This window comes from Triplophysa rosa, linkage group LG4 (genome assembly GCF_024868665.1).
Source record: "Triplophysa rosa linkage group LG4, Trosa_1v2, whole genome shotgun sequence".
Taxonomy (NCBI): Eukaryota; Metazoa; Chordata; class Actinopteri; order Cypriniformes; family Nemacheilidae; genus Triplophysa; species Triplophysa rosa.
Genome location: NC_079893.1, coordinates 18668332 through 18695210, shown reverse-complemented (window position 1 = coordinate 18695210; position 26879 = coordinate 18668332). Strand labels below are relative to the sequence as shown.

General features: G+C 40.5%; 1 protein-coding gene across 1 annotated transcript in view; it reads right to left on the bottom strand.

Annotated features, from left to right (window-relative positions):
* Positions 1–12147, bottom strand: part of prkx (protein kinase X-linked) — a 100003-nt gene extending 87856 nt beyond the window's left edge. Inside the window, exon 1 of the mRNA XM_057330606.1 lies at positions 11444–12147. Coding sequence (XP_057186589.1) covers positions 11444–11606 — 163 coding nt within the window. The 5' untranslated portion in view covers positions 11607–12147. The remainder of the gene's footprint in view (positions 1–11443) is intronic.
* Positions 12148–26879: the final 14732 nt, after the last annotated feature.

Sequence of the window (26879 nt, the reverse complement as noted above, 5' to 3'; positions counted from 1 at the left end):
TGACATTTATTGTCGGTTTATCGTGACAGCCTTAACTGTATACTATAGTAAAGTTCAAAAACAAATTTTAATAAATATTTTAGTAACTACTATAGTATACTACAGTAATTTAAATGAAAAACACAGAACTTAGAAAAATTAAAACAAATTTAGGTAAACTAAAAATGATATGGCCCCAATTTATCCATCTGTATGTAACATTAATGTCATTTGTCATTTACCTACCTATTCATGATGAACTGCACTTGCATATTTATTTTAATGACAACAGACGATTTATACTTGTGCTCCTACTGTTTGGCCTGTGCTACCAAACTTTAAACCTCTGTAGCACCAGTGCTATGTGCAAAAAAAGTTAACTTACAGCCTTAAAGGTCCAGTCAGTAAAATCTAGAGGCAAGGTTGCGAATTGCAACCAACCACTCACTCCACCCCTCCCCCTCCCGTTCAAAACACTACGACGGCTGGCAGAACATAGCGAATTATATGCAAGGGGACCCGCGGTGTATGTACAGGTTTTTTCCTGCATAGAGAAATTGGAGGAGGCCGCCTCCGTCAAACGTCGTGCTGCCTCAGACTCTCGCCAAAATATGTTGCGAGTCTTCATAAGAAATGCTGCGTGCATTTAACAGACTGTCATTTGTAACTGCAGTTGCGACATTACGCCACAATGGAGGCGCTGTTTCATTATCAGCACACTGAGGCGCTAAAAAGATGATGTACATCATTGTAATGTCTTTAGCTGTACAGTTGTATTGTTGAATCAGCGTATACTGTACACAGCGAGTTCGCCAGTATGAACGCACATTGCGTTCAGAACGACTCGCACACGAATGACTAATTTGAACAGATTCATTTAAACTATTGAACTTTTCAGTCACTAGAGAATATAAGAGATCCTTGAATCATTTAAAGGGAACCACAGAGAATGCAAGATGTGAATGAGCTTTGCTCATTTAGAAAGACTGGTTAATTCAGTTGTCTATTGTGGGCTGAAAAATTAGTTGAAAATGATAAATAAGCTTTTTTTGATAAAAAAAACATTTCTGTTTGATTGAATAAAAGTAATGTTTTATATAACTTAATAATTGTCATTTTGATCTAATTTTATTAGAACTTGTAATATGTCAAACTCAAAGTCACTTGGGTTAAGCCACTTAAAGGTACGGTAGGCCTACGTGTGTGTGTACAAGATCAGGATAGCACCACCTCCGCCTCATTTTGAGCCAGGAAAAACCCTGATGTAGATAGTAATAGCTCATTCTAAGGTAATAAAAAGATAACGCTTCATTATACACATCTGAAGACATAGTTATTTATATTATATAAGGGTTTTACACAGTGTTGCAGTGATTATTACAAATGATTTATCCTTGCAACAACATTTTTTTTTATTCATTTGCACTTGTAATCTTTAATCAAAAACATTAAGCTCCTCTCCCCCTCTCAACAACAACTCTTCACCACATGACGTCAGCATCAAAAAAGAGGTAGGACAAAACTGACTGTCCAATGGCCAGGCCGTTTCACTCGGACACACGTCACGATACGGAAAAGAAGTCAATCGCAACTTCCGTTTCATGGTGACTTTAACACTAATAATAATTACTGCTCGCCTTTGTTTTATAGAAGTCACGGAGAGTAGGGCTATAACCAAATTCAGGCGGCCAAAGTGGACACTAGTTAAAATGCTTATAAGCAAACTTGACCAATGTAAATCCGAAACAATTATATTGAGAATTCAAATGAAATATAATTTTTTATCTTTGGACAAGTAATTTTTGTAATTGGACAAGTGAATGACAAATATATTTGTCAGAAGGACAACCACATGAAAATGCTTAATGTCAAGCCCTGTACTAATAATCATTTCTCCAACATAATATTTATTAACATAACTATAAGCACACATACACGCCGACAAAGTGTATTAAAAGTGCTTTTATTTTAAAGGGCTCATCGGACGAAAATCAGACTTTTTCCCCGTGTAAGTGCTATAATTGGGTCCCCGATGTATCTACCAACCGTGAAAAACAAGAACCCAGTAAGTTTGTTTTGGTGTGCCTTTCCCTGCAAGCATGTGAGAAATCGAGCAGTTCAGATTTCGCGCCTGTTGTGAAATAGAGGGAGGCTCTTATTATAATGTTACCGCCCCTTAATCTACACAATTCCACCCACGGCGCTGCCGCCATTGTTGTTTCCACAAGCGACAGCGGTGTACGTGACGCCATGGCTAAAGTTCGTGGAAAACATGCAAAATGTAATGTAGTCGCTGCACAGAGTCCCAACCTCGGAAGAGACAGGAGTGGATTTATTTTATTTTTAGTGGAAATCCATCAGAAACCATAAGTAAAAACCTGCTTGTTTGCGCGAATCACTTCAAGCCAGAGTGCTTTATCAACCTGGGACAGTAGAAGCAGGATTAGCTTTAAAGTTATTCCTCAAGAGGGATCGAGACCAACTGAACGAGACAAAGCTGACGATGTAAGTAATATATATGTAGTATAACAGTCTGAATTAATGTAAATGTACCGTATATATAGGAGGATAACGTCAGCATATGATAGCGAAGGGAGCTAAGTCAGTCACAGGCTAAATAGAACATTCAAATCCAGTGTTAAACTTACTCTATATTTATATGTTATTTAATGGGCACTTGGAGTTTAGCTGTTGTTAATACATTATGTGCGTTAACATGTTTAGCTGCTTATTTTGCTAATGAACAGTTTTAAACGTCTCAAATCATTCGTCATTATAGGCTGAAAAATCTGTCACAACATACTAGTTATGCTCTCACGTTGTGTGTGTATAACTTGTCAATGACAAGCGCTAAAATCCGAGTAATTCCATTGAGACCTGCAAGTGCGCATTCCGTGGATTTTAGGCAAGCATACACGCACAACGTGAGCGCATTACTAGGATGTGCTGTTTGCTGTGACAGATTTTTTAGTCTCGGGACGAATTATTTGAGACGTTTAAAACAAAACTAACCGCAGAGGAGTTCAGGAAATATAATTTAGCTAAACGATTGCCATGGCAGCAACACAACCAGCATGTGTTGTGTTGACACGCCGGATGGAAGGGGGTGGGGGTGCGCTGTAACTCATTATCATTTAAAGAGACATGCACCAAAACGGGTTGCTGTGAGCATAGCTGTTTTTGACGAGGCAAAAACGGTTTTGCTTACACAGCCATTGAGTGTTTTTAAGCAAAATATGTTCCAGACATTTCATGAAGTGAATTTCATAAATCATACCAACTTGTTTAAAGTGCTCTTCCGATGAGTCCTTTAAAACAGGGTATGTGTGCTGGCACGTGGTGTTTCTTTTCAACACAACATTGCCATCAACTGGTCTGGCATGTATAATAAAGCGTTTTAATTTATTTGTAAATGCAGATCGTCTTGACAACGCTGTCGTGTGTCGTCGTCTTTCTGTTTTCTACTCCATCGTTGTATAAATGTAGCCTAAGTGGGTGTTTTTTGACCAGTTTAAGCCTACAAAAGAACCAGACCTTTAGCACCTTCCAAACAGGAATCCATGGCAGGCTAATTCTTGTGAAACCTCACAATCAAAAAAGTGATAATATAGTCTTTTTTTGACTGTACAGGACATTTGAGTCTGGGGGAAACACTGGGGGAATCCTTTTTATTAATTGTCCAAAACACAGAGCAACAATAAGCAACTACGGATGTAACGATTCACTCAGCTCGCGATGCGATTCTGATCTCACGATGCGATTTATTCACGATTTACTCACGATTTATTTTTACAAAGTTCCCTTGCATTATTTCTTAAATGCTTCACGTTTCTTTGTATAGTAAAATTATGTTTTATTTCATATAACAAAAACTAAACTGCAATTTTAAAATAAATTAATAATAAAAAAAGGTCTCTTTAATATAAACAAACTAATACTGTCTGTCAGACATGTTCACAAGTCTCGGAGGTGCAAGTTCAAGTCAAGTCTCAAGTCATTGAGGTCGAGTCTATGTCAAGTCTCAAGTCTTTAAAGTGGAGTCCAAGTCAAGTCTTAAGTCTCTGAGGTGGAGTCCAGGTCACATCTCAAGTCTCTGTTCTATTTTTAGCAATAGTTTTCTCAGTTATTGTAATTCACAGTGTATGAAGCGAAATCAGTTTTGAAATATTAATTAACTCTAGAATGTCTTGGGTATTCAAACCAGTGCTTCGAACCAGTGCTGATGCTGGTGTGATAGCCTGTGTTTTCTTCTTTTGACTAGGTCTTTGCGCCACATTTACCGGTGCAAAATCAAAATACATTTTATGCGCAAGAATGATGTACTAATATGAACCATTTTGCTGTAATCTAGGCTAAATTAAGTAATGTAATGAATTGCATGATGTGTAATTAAATGTTCCAAACAAAGATTTAACTGTTTTTACATCATTTACTTGACCTTAGAATGAAATTAAACCACGTCATTACCTTTATTTTTCAGAAAAGTTCAGTAACTACTGGATATGCATTGTTGCAACACAGAGAATATTAGACCATGAACACATGTACTAGTTCATTCAATCTCATTTGATTTAAATGACTCGTTCAGTAGCGTGTATTCATTAAGTACATTCAACCAATGAAACACTCTGACAGGGCTCACACTGAAGCGCTATTGGCTTATGGCATCATGCTTCTTTGAAGAACAGAGCTGCACTCTTTGCTTGAGACTGAATGAGAAATATCTTTCAAAAATACATATTACAGAAACTGTCTTACATTTCATCAATCATTTTTCAATCAATTCATACTTGCTTTGATCTTTAAGCATGTCATTCAATCTTTTAATATACAATACGACTTACTTCTAGGGCTGCAACTAACGATTATTTTAATTGTCGACTAATCTAACGATTATTATTTTTTATTAATCTAATAAAGATTTTTTGGATTAATCTTTGGCAAACTTTGCAAATAAACAATAAGTTCTAGTATTTTCTTACATTATAAAGCAAATCATACTTTTTACTCCACTACATTTTATAAATAAATATTGTTGTTTTAACATTTTAATCCGTGTTTACATTAAAATCACTATCTTTTTTTAATTAAGTAGTTTTAATTTTAAAAGTAAAAAAGACAGATTTTTTATGTACTTAAGTACTGTATTAAAGGTGAAAAAATAAAATAAACTTAGCTCTGTATACTGTGGTAGGCTATATGAGACCAGTTTTTTTTTATTGCACTTATGCTTTTTGTTGTCCTTATGTTGTTCCAATTGCTTCCATTGTTTACCTCATCTGTAGGTCGCTTTGGATAAAAGCGTCTGCTAAATGACTACACTGCGTTCCAAATTATTATGCAAATTGGATTTAAGTGTCGTAAACATTTAATTTTATATTGTTCAATTAAACTTATGGATGGTATTGTGTCTCAGTGCTCTTTGGATCACTGAAATCAATCTCAGACACCTGTGATAAGTAGTTTGCCAGGTGAGCCCAATTAAAGGAAAACTACTTAAGAAGGACGTTCCACATTATTAAGCAGGCCACAGGTTTCAAGCAATATGGGAAAGAAAAAGGATCTGTCTGCTGCCGAAAAGCGTCAAATAGTGCAATGTCTTGGACAAGGTATGAAAACATTAGATATTTCACGAAAACTTAAGCGAGATCATCGTACTGTGAAGAGATTTGTGGCTGATTCAGAGCACAGAAGGGTTCGTGCAGATAAAGGCAGAATGAGGAAGGTTTCTTCCAGACAAATTCATCGGATTAAGAGAGCAGCTGCAAAAATGCCATTGCAAAGCAGCAAACAGGTATTTGAAGCTGCTGGTGCCTCGGGAGTCCCGAAAACCTCAAGGTGTAGGATCCTCCAGATGCTTGCAGTTGTGCATAAACCTACTATTCGGCCACCCCTAACCAATGCTCACAAGCAGAAACGGTTGCAGTGGGCCCACACATACATGAAGACTAATTTTCAAACAGTCTTGTTTACTGATGAGTGCCGTGCAACCCTGGATGGTCCAGATGGATGGAGTAGTGGATGGTTGGTGGATGGCCACCATGTCCCAACAAGGCTGCGACGTCAGCAAGGAGGTGGCGGAGTCATGTTTTGGGCTGGAATCATGGGGAGACAGCTGGTGGGCCCCTTTAGGGTCCCTGAAGGTGTGAAAATGAACTCTGCAAGGTATGTAGAGTTTCTGACTGAGCACTTTCTTCCATGGTACAAAAAGAAGAACCATGCCTTCCGTAGCAAAATCATCTTCATGCATGACAATGCACCATCTCATGCTGCAAAGAATACCTCTGTGTCATTGGCTGCTATGGGCATAAAAGGAGAGAAACTCATGGTGTGGCCACCATCCTCCCCTGACCTCAACCCTATTGAGAACCTTTGGAGCATCCTCAAGCGAAAGATCTATGATGGTGGGAGGCAGTTAGCATCAAAACAGCAGCTCTGGGAGGCTATTCTGACATCCTGCAAAGAAATTCAATCAGAAACTATCCAAAAACTCACAAGTTCAATGGATGCAAGAATTGTGAAGGTGATATCAAAGAAGGGGTCCTATGTTAACATGTAACTTGCCCTGTTAGGATGTTTTTGATTGAAATAGCTTTTGATTTCAGTAAATATGACCTCCTAATGCTGCAAATTCAACAAATGACCATTTTCAGTTTTTTACAACCTATGAAATGTTTTCAAACTCTGTTGTGCATAATAATTTGGAACAGTGCATTTTGAGTTTTTCATTTTTTAAATAAATACTGTTGTCAGTGGGAGGTTTGTTCAATAAAATTCCAAATGTACCCTAACTGTTGATTACTTGAAAATTATACTGACTGTCATTTGCATCGACAAATTAGGAAAACCAGAGAAAGATATCATTTGCATAATAATTTGGAACGCAGTGTAAAATGTTGTAAAAACATTAAAAAATGTGTATATGAAATACTAGAGCATGATATATGCTCTGTATTTTTTTCCTCCAAGTAATATCCGACTCTATTTTCAGTCTCATAATTAATTGAGTAAAAGTAAAATACTACTATCTGTCTCTGTTTATTGTACAAAACTATCACCGTATAAAAGACTCTAATGCAGAGTGGCGTTAAAGCGAGCCCGCGCACCCGGAACTCAGAATGATGCGCTTAATGCATTCGCTTCGTTATTTACAGTTATGCGCATCCCGGACGCACAATGATGCGCTTAAAGCACCTACTCCTTCTGAAGTCCCGGGGATCATTTTGCTCCCAAAGTAAATAATAGTTAAACACAAGAAGAAGAGATGATATGTTACATGTTTAACACATAGTGCGTTGCATCAATCACAGTTACAGTTAAATCAGAGGTTTAAAAAGAGTTATTTCATATTCAGACCGCTTCCAGTGCTTCTAATAAGACTAAGCTACTCAGCGAGTAACGTTAACTCACAGTCTCTAGCAAAATACATTTTAAACAAAACCATAGACTATCATCTTGTCATTATGAAGAATAATGAAAACATTGGAACATTTGGAAAGAGTAGCGTCCTGACCGTCACCGTACACACGCATGCTGACTGGAGATTGACAGACAGCACCAGCGGAGGTCAGAGTTTCTTAATTATGCTATATTGGTTTATTCCTCGCATAAAGCTATCGAATGACATAAAAAGTGCATTGGTGGTTTCATGATAGTTGTCCTTTTTGAAGTTTAAGAGTAATTTAAGCAGGGTCACAATCTGCAAAGGTTCACATACACTCTTACACTAGTATTGACCCTGGACACAAAACCAGTTTATAGGGTCAATTTTTCTTAAGTCAAAAATCATCTGAAAGCTGAAAAATAAGCTTTCTATGATATTGAGTTTTTTAGATAGGACATATCTGGCTGAGATACAACCTTTTAAAACTGGAATCTGAGAGGGCAAAAAAATCAAAATATTGAGAAAATCGCCTTTGAAGTTGTTAATCTGGGCACTGTGCAGACATCCACTCACAAAAATAAAGTTTTTATAATATAAGGTAGGAAATTTAAAAATATCTTCATGGAACATGATCTTACTTAATATCCTAATGATTTTTGGCATAAAAGAAAAATCGTTAATTTTACCCAACACATGTATTTTTGTCTTACTAAAAATGTTCCTGTGCTACTTAAGACTGGTTTTGTTGTCCAGGTCACATGTAAATAAAGTATTTATTATGAAAGGCTACATCTACGTGCCCTCTCTCCGTCCGTTTGTGATTGCGTGTCCATGCTGTGATGATTCCATTCCGGGGGTAACTTAACGTTAGGGGGAATTCCTCCGTCCACTAACTTACTGCGTCCGAGGCTCTCGATCGCTGTTTGTCGAGTGTATTATACTTTCTCTTGTTCTGCTGATTCACTTACACACGCCCGGGAACAGAAACTGCTATTACAGCAGATAGACGTAAATAATACGACGCGTCGACGCAGCCCTACTTACTTCATCACTTCTTTTGGCTTAACTGTTACTTTATGTTGTATTTCACGTTATGCAGCAGCTGGCATTAGCGGATAAGTTAACATTGGCATATAAAATGTTCGTGCTTCCCTTTGTAATGAGTTTCAGGTTGACTCGCCTGCAGTCGCGCTTCAAGTTTGTGGTGCTTTACCGGCGATTGTGAAGGAAAATAAGACGCACTGTTAACCGCGTGGAGAAGCAGAATACACGTGTCAGTGCTTCCTCTTCACCCAGAGACTTCTCTCTACCGCTTATATGAGATAAGCTGCACATGCGCGCAAGCTGATGTCCGCCATGAAGTTAACAAAAATGTCCGTATTTTTTATACTGTTTTCGGTACCACGCATTCATTTTTATTTTGTTATCGTCAGTGAAAACATGTCGTTAACGAATATTTTCGTTATAGTTTTCGTCAACGAAATTAATACTGACGTAAACTATTTAAAGTTAATCATCCATTATAATATCTGCTGCAATTAAATGGTCTGGACAGAAGCTACTAAAGTAAGACTGGGCTACATTTTGTCGTTTACATAACTATACGATGAACACGCGTCCTCCAGATGCATCGCGCGTGTACATAATAAGACTTTGTGTGTTTAGAGATGAATCGTTGTGACATTTGCTGCAGAACATAATGGATTGGGAATTAATAGACAAAAGTGTTATATGATGCTGTCATGTGGGGAAGTAAAGGAAGAATGTGAATGAAATGTTCTACCAAAATGACTTGCGTTTTTTACGAGTCTCATGAGTCACGAGTCCAAGTCAAGTCTCGAGTCAGCTGTCCACGAGTCCAAGTAAAGTCGCAAGTCTCTGTTTATGCGACTTAAGTCGCGGACTCGAGTTTCCATCTCTGCTGTCTGCTTTTCTTGGATTTTTTTGCATTTAAGAAATATCAGCATGTCCACGTTTAAGTTTGCAGTGAAAATAGCGGCCCCTGCTGTTAAAAAAAATATTGCGATTCAGTTCACACTTCAACAGATTTGAATTGTCACACATTATAATCGATTTTCAACCGGCTCACAATGAATCATTACATCCCTATAAGCAACACTAAAAAAGCTAAACTAAAACATGCTGGCACTTGTGCACAACTTCAGACCTGACCTGGTTATTGAACTACTCTCCTCCTAACCCTAAGGCACTCATCTAAGGACATCACCATTCATTAAAATTAGGTCATTTACTCACACACGTCATTCCACACCTGTATGATGTTCTTTGTTCTATGAAACACAACATGATAATTTTTTCATGCAATGCAAGTAAATGGTACAGTGACCCAAAATTACAACAAAGTAATGTATTCTAATTAGGGATGCACCGATATGTAAATTTTAGCCGATAACAATAAACAATAATTCTTGAACATTGGAAGCAGATAACCGATATATTGGCCGATATACAGTACCTAAATATTAATATTACATTTTCTGACTGAGCATTTTATCTTTCCAAGCCTACTTTACACTAATTAAAGATTCTTTAACTTTTAAACTTTCTGGTATAATGTTGATTTAATAACAAATTAAAGATGAACTTCCGGAGCAACCCAGAAAGGTGTTACAGAAAAGACTAACAGGTATCAAGACAGAAAGCATTCAGACAGCAGTCGGCTTCAAACAATATGTTTTTATTCCTATAATTTGCACATTCATAAATATCATACTACATCAACAATATTTTGCTAATAACAGTAAGTGAATGATCATGACAGAAAGACAATACTGTACTGGATTTTAACTGTGAGCAGCATGCAGCTGAAGTGGTTCAACCAGAGGAAATGATTCATAATTTATCGGCTATAATATATATCGGCCTAAATTTTTATTATCGGCCGATACCAAATACCAAATAATTTACCGTGCATCCCTAATTCTAATTACATTTATTTAGCAGACACTTTAATCCATATGTGTGTTCATGCTAACACACAGAATAAAAAGCAGCATAAACACTGTTGTTAAATGTAGGTTGTTCCTAGGTCAAGTTTGTTGGTATGAGTAGTACTGTGGCATGACATGAGTAATAGCTCAGCCAGTTTCTACCTGACATTGCATGGTGGCAAGAACCAGTATATAAAATATGATGAGAAAATAAGAAACATGCAGCTTTCATGTGATTAAATTGTAAACAAGCGGATTGTCTCAGAAGCTAAACATTCGGTTAACATTTTAAGATTTTATTCACTTGACATTTACTCCCTTCAGATGTGTCTTACGCTGTTAGCAAGCACAGCATGTATGCACTTAAAATATGACAAATGCGGGATTATAAGAGAAGGTGTGTAATGAAACTAATTAAAATGTGTTAGAGCTGTGAGTGAACTGAGATAGTGAGGTCTTCAGGGGCGCGAGGAAGATCCAGAATAAATAAAGCATCACACTTAGTATTCTCATCGGATATAACTTTGAAGACAACAAAAGAACTGAAACAAATTAGTAGTAGGAAATTACAAATTAATTTCACCATTAACATTGTGCAGATAACAGTGACATTCTGCACAATGATCTAATCAACAGATGACATGTCTATTTTGTGTAATAGTGTTATGTGGATTGTGAACTGTGAACTGGGCTTCGTATAATTTTTGTATAGAATGGCATCATTTCAAAGCACCTTTAAATGTGGAATAAGGTTAAATGTGATAAATAGCAGCTTGCAACAAGTAACAAATGGTAAAATGTGAAATTCTGAACCATACAGGCCTTGTTTTGTAAGGTAAGAATGCAGGTGTACCTGACAGCCCATTACTGCTGTCAACCCCAAGGTAATTCCCAGGGCAACTTTATATCCTGTTACAAGGCTTTGGCTTGTCTCTGTACAATTATGTAGTCTAAGGATAAGCCTTGGATCAAAAACTGAACCTTGAAATGGCATTATATTGAAGTGTCTGGGTGGGACAATCAGGGGTTACCCCTCTGGGAGAATATGAGACTATATGAACCTATGGGAAATTTGATAGCACTTTTGTTCACTGAACATTTGTCTTATTTGTTAAAAGGACCAACTTACCGACAGTGGCAATAGTGTCCAGGTCATCTAGAGAATAAATCCTGTTGGAGGGCAGGGATGCGGCCCCTGAGGATGACGTGGGACTGCCTGCGTCTGTCCTGCCACTATCCCGACCACAACTGCTTTCATTATTTATTCCAGTTTTGCCCATTGTCGATGCCATCTTCTGTGTGCTTTCCTATTTCTAGCCAGAATAACGGCGTTTTTTTTAGATGTAAAGCCAATATCTCCCTTTCTGGAAAACGCGATATAAATAATAAACACATTGATATGGTTCGGTCAAGTTAACATCTCCTTTGTTTGCCTGTACCGGACTGTTAACCTCCGCTTTCCATAACAATATATATTTCTGTTCGGTCAAGACTAGCAAACAACAAGTAACGTTAGTTAAAATATTAAGCGAATCATGTCAATTGAAACGTAATTTATTCTTTACTTTATCGCGGACGTCCCCTGCACGTTAGCAAACAAAGACATGAGTGGACGGGACTCAAGGTTTTTTAAACTTCAGTCTTACGAATCCAGGAGTTTTTGCCGGTCGAAATGTTCAGGATACTGTCTGGACGTTGATTGCTGGTCCATCAAATGTAGATTCCCAGATATTAGAGACATTTAAATTATTTACTTCCCCTTCCGTCCTAACCAAGAAACCTGAACCCATTTCCCCTCAAAACATCGCTCGGCGGCAAGGAAGCAGAGAAACTCTTGAAAACTGACAGACAGCGGCGTTGACCAATCAAATCAGTCATACAACGCACCGCCTTATCTATCGCTCGATTTGTCATTACAGAAGGTGATTCTGTGATGACCAATCGGGCGATAGATAAGGCGGTGCGTTATATGACTGACAGCTTGACTGTGCGTATTTTCCCTGCGGTTCCAAGCACATGCAGACAACGTAGACATAACCACGCCCTGAGAACAGAAACAGGATAGGATAGCCTATTTTAGGATACGAAAGCGTACACCTCTAGGCAAGACAGTAAAATGCATCTTTCAAATATAATATGTATGCATAGTATGTACATGGAGGTATATATACAATTCATCATACATTACTATTTCATAAAATCATTACTCACAACCTGTTTACAACATTATACAGACCTAAATTACCATGTTATTATGAATATGCTTTATTAACAGGATACATTTAGTTAACACAAGATTGAACAAATCTGGAAATCCCTTTTTAGCTGTGGTTACTCTGATTTCACTATAAATTGCCAACTATATCACATATTACCTATGGTTAATAAAATAATTAAATGTACATTTACATATCACTACAATAGTTTGTAAATTATAATTATACATTTCAAATGAATCACAATAACATAAAACAATATTATACAAGACAGCATTAGAGAACTGATATAGATAGCAGTGCTTCATTTGAGCTGTTTGTGTAAAGCAGCATTGACACATTCAAAAATTATTAAAAACCAAGAGGCTTTCGAGCCCAGTATAGCCATACTATAATGTATGTTATTCTAGTCATGCAACATGGAAAAACGATATTTAGACCAGGGTCTTTTTAAAGGCGGGGTGTCCGATTTCTCTTAGCCGTTGTTAGTGTTCAAATCACAAAAAACAGACACACCCCTACCCCCATCTTTCGCTTTCGTGAGTGCTCGGCTCGGCTCGGCTAATGTCCGTCCTGTGCATTGTACACCTTACTGCTGATTAGCTACCAGGTTGTTTTGGTACTCGGCCAGACTCAGTTGTCTAAAGCGTAATTCGGAACTCGGTTACCCCGCCTTTAAGGCAAATCTAAGGCACATACCCGTCTTCTTTTAAATTTCTTAACATGTCACCAGCTCATGACTTCACACAAAACGCTTGAATGCACCCTTGCCCATGTGCCCACTTTTGCACCTAACTGTCTATGGAGCCAGAAATCTATGGAGCCAGAAATTTGACAAAACAATCTGAATTTGAATTTTGTAAATCTGAATTTTAGATAAGTGTAATTGCACAAAACTGAATATTTCCTGACATTCAATATAGTTCTGAATTTGATTTTTAATATTTTAATATGAATATTTAATATTTAATATTAAATTTCTTAAATTGAATATAGAACAATTCAAAACGCAGAAATTCAGATTCAGGTTCAGGTTCAGATTCAGATTCAGATTCAAATTCAAGGATTTAAAATTTTCAAATTGCGACCACACCCACAAGACTACACGGGTTGATCGCTTGTTGCTGCAGCACAGCCAAGCTCATATCGCTGCAATCTTAGGCAGCTGCCCGGGATGTGTGTGCTCACTGCCTGCGTTTTTGCCTGCTGCCTCCACTGTTTGCGCTCACTCCCAGCGTTTGCTGTTGGTGCTTTTACCCACAGTGTGCTTAGTGCACGCTTGGTGCCAGCTGCCCCATTATGCGCGCTGGCTTCGAGCGTTTGTGGGTGCATATACATTTAATTTATTAGACATGTATACAATTCATAAAGAACATTTGTCCTGCAAAGTCAATGACATACGTGGCACGCTGCAATAAAAGTTATGTATAACATTTAGTGCTACAATAGAGAGAAAATGAATAAACTATGTAAGCTACAGACTGAAATAATAACTTTTGTAATAAAACATATTGTGTAATAGTATTGAAATGCTATAACTTTGATTCAGGACACATTTAATGACCAGCTGAAACAATCTAGACACAACACGCGAAAAGATTTTTTCTTATGACTAGAGCCGATTCCAGTCTTTGTCAGTCAGAAAGGAGCACACACCTAACTGCTGTGCCAGACCACTACACCACACATTCAACGACTGGACGTTCTTCTGAACCAACAAATCTATCGATCTATGTTATATTCCCGTTTTGTCAGTAAAGCAACCATGATATTCGTGTTTTTGTATGGTTATGCAATATGCACTTTCTGTTTCATGCAGATTAAACATTTTGATAATGATAACAATAGACCATTTATTCCTCAATTATTTGACATGTAAAAAATAACTTACTTTCATATTTTCGATAAAGGAACTCATGATATAATGCAAGTTTGTTGTGGATATAGTTCACTATAAATAGGTCTAATATGTTGAGTAATATATGACTGGAAATGCCATACCTTAATATCCAGGTGCAGGGGCGCAACTGCACATTTTCTGAGGGGTATGCGAGATCAGTATTGGCGCCCCCCATTGGCCACCGCAATATAGAAAACACACAACAAATAAAAAAAATCCGCAGACAAGTTGTATATTACCTTTGGAGACATTCTATTTTACATCATGTGAAGGTGACAATCAGATTTGCATCTATAACAGATGTCACGAATGAGGTGTGAGACACGGAGAGAGGACCCAAGTGCAGACAGGATAAGGGGTAAACTAGACTTTAATAAATAATAACAAGACGAAACAAAAACCCATGATGGGGCAAAACCAAAACACGGGTATACACAAAAAACCAGGTAAGGGGAAACACGAAATACCTGGTCACATTACAAAGCTACACATAACATATACATGGGGATACAAAAAAAAAACTAACTATACTAACAAAGACTCAAGACTCAAGACACAGACTTATCACACCGTCACACACGAGTGACAACAGAACAATGATCAGCACAGGACAGAAAACACAGGGACCTTATAAGGGGGACAAAACAAGAGGGAACAGGTGTGGGGCATGAACTAATTAACAATCAAAACGAGGAGACGAAAGGGCAGGAACAGAGATGCAACACCGGAGAGTGGAAGGCCAACAATGCGTGATAGTGGGAGACTTAACAGCTTTAACAACTCAGACTCTCCCGAATGTAATTATAAAGCTCCTTTACAAACATAGATTTGTTTTATAAGCGCCAAAGATGTAGGCCTAGAGATGACCTGATATTGTATTATAATATGAACTACATCTCAGGCAACGTTAAATAACTTGTTTTTTACTTGTCAATTTACTTTTCATTTTCATGTTCTGTTCTTTGCTTTGGGAAGTTTCTTTGCTCGATCCATTTGGTCATTTGACTGTGAAAGAGTGATTGGTTGACATAATAACTGTCAACATTCTACCTGTTTCGGCCACCAGAGGCCCCCATTGTGCTTTTGTTTGGTTCCTTTGTTCCCTTCGTTTTTAGTTATTGGGTTCACCTGTGTCTTGTTTTCCACCAGTGTATTTAAGCCCTCTGTTTTCTTTTGTTCTTCGCTCCGAGTTTGAGTTTGAGTACCCCTTACCTGTGGACTTCTTTGTGGAACTGTGGACTTCTTTGTGGAACTGTGGACATTATCCTTTTGGAAAGAACCCTTTTGTGTTTTCCTTTGAAAATATCTTTTTTGATTTTTGGACCTTGTTTTTGGTTTCCTGAGTTTTTTCCATTTTTACTTTGTGCATTTTCTACCTTTTTTGTGAGGAATTATTCTTGGTTGTCTGAAGGATTTTATATTGGTCCAATAAACTGCTTATGTGACTTACTGTGTCTGCCTTACCTTCTGGGTTCAACCCTCCTCTAGTGGCTAAACTGGTTAAGTGACGGTTTCTATCACCGGAGACCCGAGTTCTAGGCTGGGTCCTGACAGAAACTCGGAGCCACCATGAACCCAGAGGCAGCCAGTACCCAGGATGTCATTGCCACGTTGTCTCATCATGAGGGGGCAGTCCAGCGTCATGAAGCCATGCTGGCTCAGCAAGAGGCCTTAATGGCGAAACACTCGCAACTTCTGTCGGAGATGCTGGCATCCATAAGACAGATGTCTGATCGACTTCCCCACGCAGCCCCGGCCGCCTCAGCATCGGCAAATCAAGTCCCCATGGCAGCTAACCCTCTGGCTGAGCCCCGTCTTACACCTCCTCAACGATTCTCAGGTGACCCGAGTTCTTGCAAGGGGTTTTTAACGCAATGTGCTCTCTCCTTTGAACTACAGCCCTCCTCCTTTCCCACGGACCGGGCTAAGATGGCCTAAATCATCACCCTGCTGTCCGGGAGAGCACTGGACTGGGCCACTGCGGTGTGGGAGGCCCAAAATTCCTGCTGCACCAGCTATTCTGCCTTTTTGGGAGAGTTTAAGAGAGTCTTCCAACACTCGATCAGTGGCTCGGAGGCGTCCAAACAGCTTCTGACTCTCCAACAGGGCCGTTGCAGTGTGACCGATTATGCCATCCAATTCCGCACGGTCGCAGCAGGGAGCGGTTGGAACGATGAGGCGCTCAGGGTATGTTTCCTGAGGGGTCTCTCCCACGCCATTCAAGATGAGCTTGCCACACGGGAGCCGTCTGATGATCTCGAGTCTCTTGTCAAGCTGGACTCGCGCATCGACAACCGCCTGAGAGAGAGAGAACTCAGTCGCAGGCCTCTCTGTCCCTTCCAGTCCAGCCCCAGCTCAGAGTTCTCACCTCCGTTCCCACCAGCTTCTCCAGAGCCCATGCAGCTAGGGGGCACCCGCATCTCCCAGGCCGAAAGGGATTGCCGGATGAGAGAACGCTGTTGCCTGTACTGTGGCAAACCGGGCCATCTCCGCTCTGCCTGTCCCGAGCTCCAGGGAAACTTCCAGTCCCGTGCAGCCCAGGGAGGACTGTGACGGGGAACATAAACTCCTCCCAGCCATCCAACTCCCGTTTGCTTATAGCAGTCACCCTTTCCTGGGACCATCGAGAGCTACCCCTTCGAACCTTGGTAGATTCTGGGGCCGCGGGAAATTTCATGGACTGTACCTGGGCGAAGAAGAACGGCATTCCCACGGACTCTCTAGCCACTCCATTGAGGGTCACGGCGCTGGATGGGAGACATCTGGGACCGGGGTTAGTTACCCAAGCTACTGCCCCTCTAGGGCTGGCAGTTTCCCAACACCAGGAAGTGTTAAGCTTTCACATCATTCGTTGTCCTGAGTTCCCCCTCATCCTAGGTTACCCCTGGCTCCACGACCACAACCCTTACATCGACTGGTCCGTGGGGTCGATTAGGCAGTGGGGCCCTACGTGCCAGGCTACCTGTATCTTCTCGAGTTCCCCCGGCCCTTCTCCCGAGAATGTAGAACACATCGATCTGTCCCGAGTTCCCCAGTGTTACCATGACCTCAAAATGGCCTTCAGCAAACAGAAGGCCACCACGTTACCACCCCACAGATCCTATGACTGTTCCATCGAATTTCTTCCGGGCACATGTCCCCCCAGAGGCAGGATTTTCTCTTTGTCTTCCCCTGAACGAGACGCCATGGACTCCTATATCAAGGATGCTCTGGCAGCGGGTCTTATTCGTCCTTCCACCTCTCCCGCAGGAGCAGGATTTTTCTTCGTGGCCAAGAAAGATGGAGGGCTACGCCCGTGTATTGATTACCGAGGACTCAACGCTATCACGGTTCGTAACCAGTACCCCCTTCCTCTCATGGCCACAGCGTTCGAACTACTGCAAGGAGCATCCTTCTTCACCAAACTTGACCTGCGGAACGCATACCATCTCGTACGGATCAGGCAAGGTGACGAATGGAAAACTGCTTTCAACACCCCCACCGGCCACTACGAATATCGGGTGATGCCCTTTGGCCTGACCAACGCCCCGGCTGTGTTCCAGGCCCTTATTAATGATGTGCTCAGAGATATGCTCAACCTCTTTGTGTTCGTTTACTTGGACGACATCCTCATCTTCTCGAGCTCCCTCCAGGAACACACAGAGCAGGTCAGAAAAGTGCTCAAACGCCTACTGGACAGTCATTTGTATGTGAAACCCGAGAAATGTGAGTTCCATGCTTCTCGGGTGCAGTTCTTGGGATTCATTGTGGAACCTGGTCACATCCGGATGGACCCCAAGAAGGTAGAGGCAGTGACAGACTGGCCCACCCCAACGTCTGTCAAAGAAGTTCAGCGATTCCTCGGCTTCACTAACTTCTATCGGAAGTTCATCAAGAACTTTAGTTCCATAGCAGCCCCTCTCTCTGCTCTTACTAAAGGAGGCAACGCTAGGTTTCTTTGGGGCACGGAAGCTGAGGCGGCCTTCCAGAAGTTAAAACTACGCATCAGCTCTGCCCCCATCCTGACGCTTCCGGCTGCAGATAGAACCTTCGTGGTGGAGGTAGATGCTTCGGATGTGGGAATCGGAGCTGTGTTGTCTCAGAGGGGTGAGGACAAGAAGCTCCACCCTTGCGCCTACCTCTCGCACCGACTCACACCGACCGAGAGGAACTATGATGTGGGGGACCGTGAGCTCCTTGCGGTCAAGTTGGCGTTGGAGGAATGGCGACATTGGCTTGAGGGGGGAACTCAGCCATTTCAAGTTCTCACGGACCATAAAAATCTGGGGTACATCCAGCAGGCCAAGCGGTTGAACTCCAGACAAGCTCGATGGTCTCTGTTCTTCAACCGGTTCCAGTTTGTTCTCACTTATCGACCCGGCTCAAAAAACCTCAAGCCTGACGCCTTATCACGAGTATATGCTCCCACCGCTCGGGAGGGTACGGACATGCCCATAATCCCTAGTACCAGGATCGTGGCTCCGGTCTCTTGGAAGATTGAGGACACTATAAGGCGAGCTCAAGCCAGGGAACCGGATCCGGGAGGGGGGCCCGCCAGCCGTCTGTTTGTGCCAAAGGCAGTAAGGTCTCAGGTCCTTTCGTGGGGACACTCCTCTCGACTCGCGTGCCACCCGGGCACGGGTCGCACCCTGGAGTTCATCCAAAGACGGTTCTGGTGGCCCACGGTTAAGGAGGATGTCAGCACCTTCGTCAGGGCCTGTCCAGTTTGCAATCAGGGGAAACCCTCTCACCTCCGTCCTCAAGGGTTACTCCATCCTCTGCACATTCCTCGCCGACCCTGGTCCCACATCTCGTTGGACTTTATTACTGGTCTTCCCCCGTCCCTAGGCAACACCGTGGTTCTAGTTGTCGTCAACAGGTTTTCTAAGGCAGCCAGGTTCATTCCCTTGCCGAAGTTACCCACGGCGAAGGAGACGGCTGAACTGGTAATCAATCATGTGTTTCGAGTCTTTGGCATTCCCCAAGACATGGTTTCCGACAGAGGCCCCCAGTTCGCCTCGAGGTTCTGGAAGGCCTTTTGCCAACTCCTAGGGGCCACAGCCAGCCTGTCATCAGGTTACCACCCCGAGTCCAACGGCCAAACTGAGAGAATGAACCAGGAGCTAGAGACCACACTAAGATGCATGGCTTCGAGCAACCCTTCCACCTGGTCGTCCTTTATCGTTTGGGCAGAGTATGCACACAACACTCTACGCTCCTCTTCCACAGGAAGGTCCCCGTATGAGTGTCAGTTTGGCTATGCCCCCCCCCTGTTCCCTGATCAGGAAGCTGAAGTTGGAGTACCTTCAGCTCTGAACTTCATCAGACGCTGCCGACTTACCTGGAGGAAGGTTCGTCTCAACCTCCTACGCTCCTCTCAGCAGTACCAACGGCAAGGCCATCGACGTCGCCGACCCGGTCCCACCCTGCGCTCTGGCCAGAGAGTTTGGCTCTCTACTAAGAACTTACCTCTACGGGTGGAGTCCCGTAAGCTGTCTCAGAAGTTCATCGGCCCTTTTAAAATAGCTAGGAGAGTAAATCCCGTTACCTATCGCCTGCACTTACCCAGATCTCTTAAGATTAACCCTACTTTTCACGTTTCTCTACTTAAACCTGTTGTTTTTTCCCCTTTTGTCCCGGCAGGCAGACCTCCCCCTCCGCCTCGTATCATCGGGGGCCAGCCTGCTTACACCGTCCGCCGGATACTGGACTCCCGCCGGGTGCAGCGATCCTTGCAGTATCTGGTGGATTGGGAAGGCTACGGTCCCGAGGAGCGCTCCTGGGTTCCTGCCAAGGACATATTGGACCCTGACTTAATTCGACAGTTCAAGGCCAATCACCCCGAGAAGCCTGGTAGGAACGTCAGGAGCCGTTCCTAGAGGGGGGGAATCTGTCAACATTCTACCTGTTTCGGCCACCAGAGGCCCCCATTGTGCTTTTGTTTGGTTCCTTTGTTCCCTTCGTTTTTAGTTATTGGGTTCACCTGTGTCTTGTTTTCCACCAGTGTATTTAAGCCCTCTGTTTTCTTTTGTTCTTCGCTCCGAGTTTGAGTTTGAGTACCCCTTACCCGTGGACTTCTTTGTGGAACTGTGGAGTTCTTTGTGGAACTGTGGACATTATCCTTTTGGAAAGTACCCTTTTGTGTTTTCCTTTGAAAATATCTTTTTTGATTTTTGGACCTTGTTTTTGGTTTCCTGAGTTTTTTCCATTTTTACTTTGTGCATTTTCTACCTTTTTTGTGAGGAATTATTCTTGGTTGTCTGAAGGATTTTGACTTACTGTGTCTGCCTTACCTTCTGGGTTCAACCCTCCTCTAGTGGCTAAACCGGTTAAGTGATGGTTTCTAACACCGGAGACCCGAGTTCTAGGCTGGGTACTGACAATAACTTGATTAAATAAATTATATATTTGCTGTTATTATATATTATATTGTTATTGTAATTATATAAAATGCTAGACAAAAGTGAAACTAAAACGTTTTAGATAATTACTTTTTCGTTATATTTTTTATAACGTTTTATTAAAAAAAACGTTAAATAATATTTTGGCACAATGGCGCCCCCACTTGTGCGGCGCCCCATGCACCGCATATACTGCATACCACATTTTTGCGCCGAAGTCCAGGTGCATTTGCTGCGTTCATTTTGCAGGCTTCTGTATAGTAGATAGAAAATGTGATTATTTTTATTTCATTTAGACTGTATTCACTAAAACGCATAAACTGATAGCTTTTTTTATTTTGCGTTGACAAAGTAGGCTATATTTAGCTTAAGATGGAGGTGTGTTCGTTTGCTAAAGGAAAATCTTTTTGTTTTAATTGTACCTCATTGCTACTTGTACTTCATATAAATAAATTAATAAAAGTACTCTAAAACTGCAGTCTTTGTCATTTAAAAAATCTACATAGAAATAACCCAACAATAGCTTTTTATATCTCATTGTTTGTCTGTGTTCAGTCTAGCTGTGAACACATATCTGCCCAATATGAACAACTACTGAGCACAACTGGGGCATTGTCAGCCGTTATGATCAAATTCCATTCATAATATAGTGAAAATAAAATTTGATTAAACATGATTAATGTTTACGACTGGCATGCTGGCTGCACTGACAAAAAATTTCCTTTAGCCAAAGAATACACAAAAGAATAGACAAGAGTACTGTCTATTACACACTATTTTTTATTAAAGTTTTTATTTCAGTGTAAATGCAGCTTAAGTTACATAGTTTATTCATTTTCTCTCTATTGTAGCAATAACTGTTATAGATAACTTTTATTGCAGCGTGCCACGTATGTCATTGACTTTGCAGGACCCACAAACGTTCTTTATAAATTGTAGACATGTCTAATATATTAAATGTATATGCACCCACAAACGCTCGAAGCCAACGCGCATAATGGGGCAGCTGGCACCGAACGTGCACTAAGCACACTGTGGGTAAAAGCACCAACAGCAAACACTGGGAGTGAGCGCAAACAGTGGAGGCAGCAGGCAAAAACGCAGGCAGTGAGCGCACACATCCCGGGCAGCTGCCTAAGATTGCAGCGATATGAGCTTGGCTATGCTGCAGCAACAAACGATCAACCTGTGTAGTCTTGTGGGCGTGGTCGCAATTTGAGAATTTTAAATCCTTTTTATTGCAATGTAAGAAGTTCCACTCTCCAAAACAGCATGTTTGGAGTTTGATTGGATAATAAGAACAAATAACTGGCCACTGTGGCCAAAGAGCTCCGTTTGATTTTTCCGAGATCTTCTACTCTTCCCTGTCGAACCCGGAAGCTAACCTTACCCACTGAACCATTTCTGAATTTGAATTTGAATCTGAATTTGAATCTGAATTTCTGCGTTTTGAATTTTTCTATATTAAATTTAAGAAATTTAATATTAAATATTCATATTAAAATATTAAAAATCAAATTCAGAACTATATTGAATGTCAGGAAATATTCAATTTTGTGCAATTACACTTATCTAAAGTTCAGATTTACAAAAATCAAATTCAGAACTATATTGAATGTCAGGAAATATTCAATTTTGTGCAATTACACTTATCTAAAATTCAGATTTACAAAATTCAAATTCAGAACTATATTGAACGTCAGGAAATATTCAATTTTGTGCAATTACACTTATCTAAAATTCAGATTTACAAAATTCAAATTCAGATTGATTTGTCAGATTTCTGGCTCCATAGGTTTCACAGACAAGTCTTAAGACTAGTCCCAGACTAAAATGAAAGTTTGAGTTGTCTTAACTGAAAATAACGTGCACTGACATACCTTAAAATATACCAGTGCCATTGCTTTGTCTCAAGATGCACACCAGTAATGTTTTTTACTGAGGCATTTTTATAAAAGCGATTTAAATATCCTAATTCCACTAATGCATAGTCCTGTCTTAAGCTAAGCCTTGTATGTGAAACTGGGCCACAGTCTTTACTACATTTACTCAGCTCTTTCAGCGAGTAAAACACTTGGATATAGAGTCTCTAAGAGTCTCGCAGAGCCTCAAAACAGTGTTATTATTACAGATGGTTTTTTGAAACCTGTTATACTTTCATTCCTCTCCATATCAAAATTGAGCATAAGCTTCAGCTTACAGAAGTCTTTTGTAAGCTATCAACCACATATATTTTAGTCTTTCCGATGCATGTATTTTGTTACCTAACGATGATTGAGTCTTTTCCTTGTAGAAAGTACTGCAATGTCATATTATTCAGCCATCATTGGGAGAGGAAATAGACTGTTGGCTTGCATGGTTAGCTTGCAGAACTCCATTAGGCCTTTCAGAGGCTGTCAGTCTGAGTACATGTCATATTCACTGACAGGGTAACAGCCTCTGCAGTCACCAATGCCCTTGGAACACTGCATTTCTGAGAGTTACAGTCAACTGGTGCATACAATGTCAGGTCTAGCATTTAGATCTGAACAGACCTTCTGTTAAGCTGTTGCAACATACATGGCAGGTAGCTGTTGCAATCTGACATGTTCATACTGACAATAAGTGGCATAACAGGCTTTTGTTGCAAGAACAACATACAAGTCAGTTGTCTGTCAGCAACCTTTTTAGAGTGCCATTTTACAATACTGTAAGAGGGATTTTCAAGCTGTGTGTTGGGACCCACTGGTCGCACAGTGCATCACGCAAAGTCACTTGGCTGTTTTTGTGAATGACACAGTTTAATAATGACAATTGCTTTGCTATCTCACCCTTGGATATGGAAGTCTCAGTAAAACTGCACTTGTTGCATGCACACACACACACGCACGCACGCACGCACGCACGCACGCACGCACACACACACACACACACAGGCTTTGGTTGACTATCCCCGTGGGGACAGTCCATAGGCGTAATGTTTTTATACTGTACAAACTGTATATTCTATCCCCTATCTCTAACCATATCCCTAAACCTAAAGATCATAGAACACTTTTTGCATTTTTAGATTTGTAAAAAATATTGTTCTGTACAATTTATTAGCTTTTTTACCCCTGGGGACCTCAATTTTGGTCCCCACGGTGACACGAGTCCCCATGTGTTGGTGTGTATTCAGGTTTAAGTCCCCACCGGGATATACAAACATGAACACACACACACACACACACACGCACACGCGCACACACACACACACACACACACACGCACACGCACACGCACACGCACACGCACACGCACAGACGCAATATTTTATTTTCCTCATTTTTAGGTGGCTTTGTGCCAGGAGTATTCCACTTATGTGTCTGACATCACAAGGTTTTCAAGAAGAAAGCACTTAAGGCATTCTAGATAAACTTGAGATAAAGACTGAGAAAATGCACAAGTTGTGACAGCTTGTGTATCTTTGATCTGAATTGCTCATATCTCATGTGAGGCTTAGATAAGTGTACTTATCATTCAATTTAAACCATCTATTTACTTATTTGATTTGACGGCTTTGTAATGCGATATATTCTTATAAACAAGATGGTTGAATGCAGAACAGCCTCCATACTTGACTGTCCTCAAATCATGTGACTAACCATAACTGGCACCACAAACAAATTATTCATGTTATCACAATTCAGTTAAGATATGAAAACAAATGAGTATGGAAACAATCGTTTGAATGAACTCAACTCGGCTCTCAATGCATTACAAAATACACTGTTAGTTCATATGGAAGGAAAAAACTCTAATCACCAGAAAGACAAAGTCAAAACCATTTCAATTTTCTGGTTCTTCCTGTTTGTGAACCAGAGTAAAAATATACGACAGTGTTAGGATCTCCAGTCTTAAAAGACTGCAGAAAAAAGAAGCGCTTGGCCACGATCTCATTGGTCTGGGTTGCCATTTATAGTGTTTAACATTTGCGTGGAAGATGAGCAGCTGCCTCTACTCCAGTGGGATTCTACACAGACTTTTCAGAAACATTTCCTGTTAAAGTACGTTTGCCTATCCCTTTTTAAATCAGCACAGTTTTCAAATATAGCCATAACAATTAATGCTCTAGTCTCAACCATAAAACCCAGTTTTCACTTAAATCATTTAAATATTTAGACACAACTATTTACTTGAGATGTATTTAGGCACCATCTGTATGGAAAAGATCCCACAGTTAACATCCCACTGGGGATGAAGCTTCCTTCCCTCTCAGTCTCCTCATCCGTAACATCTGGATGCCATCTGTGGGAACAGGTGATTCAGCTATACTTCTGTTGCTTTTTAAGGAGTAGCCAGTGTTTATTTATGGCATGTGTTTTTTTCTTGATAAATTAAGAAAGGAAGTGGCAAGAAGCACAGCAGAGTCCTTTATGTATAAAAAAGCAAGTGATTGACCATTTCAGTTTATTATACTGGATTAGATGTTTAACATGATTTCTGCACACTCAGTGATGTTGCAACCAATGTTCAGTTCTCTCCCTAAAGCATGTGTATTGTAGAGCTACAGTACATACAACGTTAGTACATCCTTCAGCCATCTGCTTCAGTTAGTCATCATCTATCTCACAGAGTGTGTAATTTCTCATTTAGGGGCTGCTGCGAGAAGCCTGGAAGTGTGTCTACATATACCTAGGTTGACGTGTCTCTTGTCCCGACCATCTGTTCTATGGTTACTGTTGCCCCCTAGCAGGCGCTTTGGGTACTGCTGTAAGATGTGTTCTGATAAGTCTTTAATTTGTGAGCGGAAAAAGAACAAAGTGCAAAAATGATGAAAAGGGAGAATAATAAAAAAAATAAAAAAGGAGATAAAATAAAGGGAGAAATAGAAGAAAATAAGAAGAAAAAGCCGAGTGAAGATTAAACTGGCAAAATCTGATCCTCGATCTGCAAAATGTAATCCCCTATTTGATGTGAAAATATTTATTTTTGATGACACCCAGAGGCAAACTGAGATAGCTTTCAAAAACCTTTTTCAGCCACCGTCAGACCAGTAAAGACTTCCTCCACACAAGGAAACCACAGAAAGCAGCTAAACAAATAAGATATTTATAAATCTGCGACAACGTACCCAAGCACAAAACTGTTCGCACAATCCAATTATCAGCGGTGAACTGAAGTGAAGGCTTGGATGTTGTGATGCTGTGTGCATCAACAGAACAAAAGAAATGAACAAAGCTCTGTGACTGCTCTTGATTAGAAGTCATGCCCAAAGGAAAAAGTCACAGATGGCATTCTGCATGTTTTATAAGCACTCACTTTGTGAGCCAGTGTATGGAATACCAAGAGACCAACCAGGGAGAAACAGAGCACCATCCAGAGAAGAGAGGAAAAATTAAAGACATCTCTTCCAGACATGATTAGAAATAACTCTGTTTCATCACTGAAAGCATGAAGAAATTATGAATGTATAAACTATAGCAACTAAACTGTTAATAGAGGCAATTGTTATGCTATCAGCATGAAATACAAGGCAGGAATGCAGCCGTGACAGCAATGAATGGCCTTATACAAGCTGACCAGTCTATTGTCTGTACACAGCAAAATCGCCAGTGTTAAAAATGGTCAAATTAACACTCACAATGTTTATATAATCCACACTTTGAGAGTGTGGATTATAAATACACTGTGCGTGTTAATTTGACTTTTTTTAACACTGGCGATTTTACTGTGTGAAAGCTGCAATCCAATTGAATACTCATGTATGAAAGCAACAATTTCCTGTTGTGTGTGTCCTTTTCATTTGCTCCAATGCATAGTGCCTGTGTGTGGGAAGGCACCTCTCTTTACATTACACCACTGATAAAAATGGGACAACAGGAGGATTCAGTGCTGGTCTCAGTTTTTCAGAATATGCAGTTTGAGCTGTAGGCCTGATTCTTTTAAAGTCATTAACATTTATATATACACAAACACATACTGTAAACCTTTCCTTCTCACCTGCACACAGTCATGTGTGATTGACTCTAATGGTAAAATACAATTTCAAGTGTTTGCTTGGTCAAAGACAGACTGTTAGATATAGGAAAATATATATTGGGCTCTTTT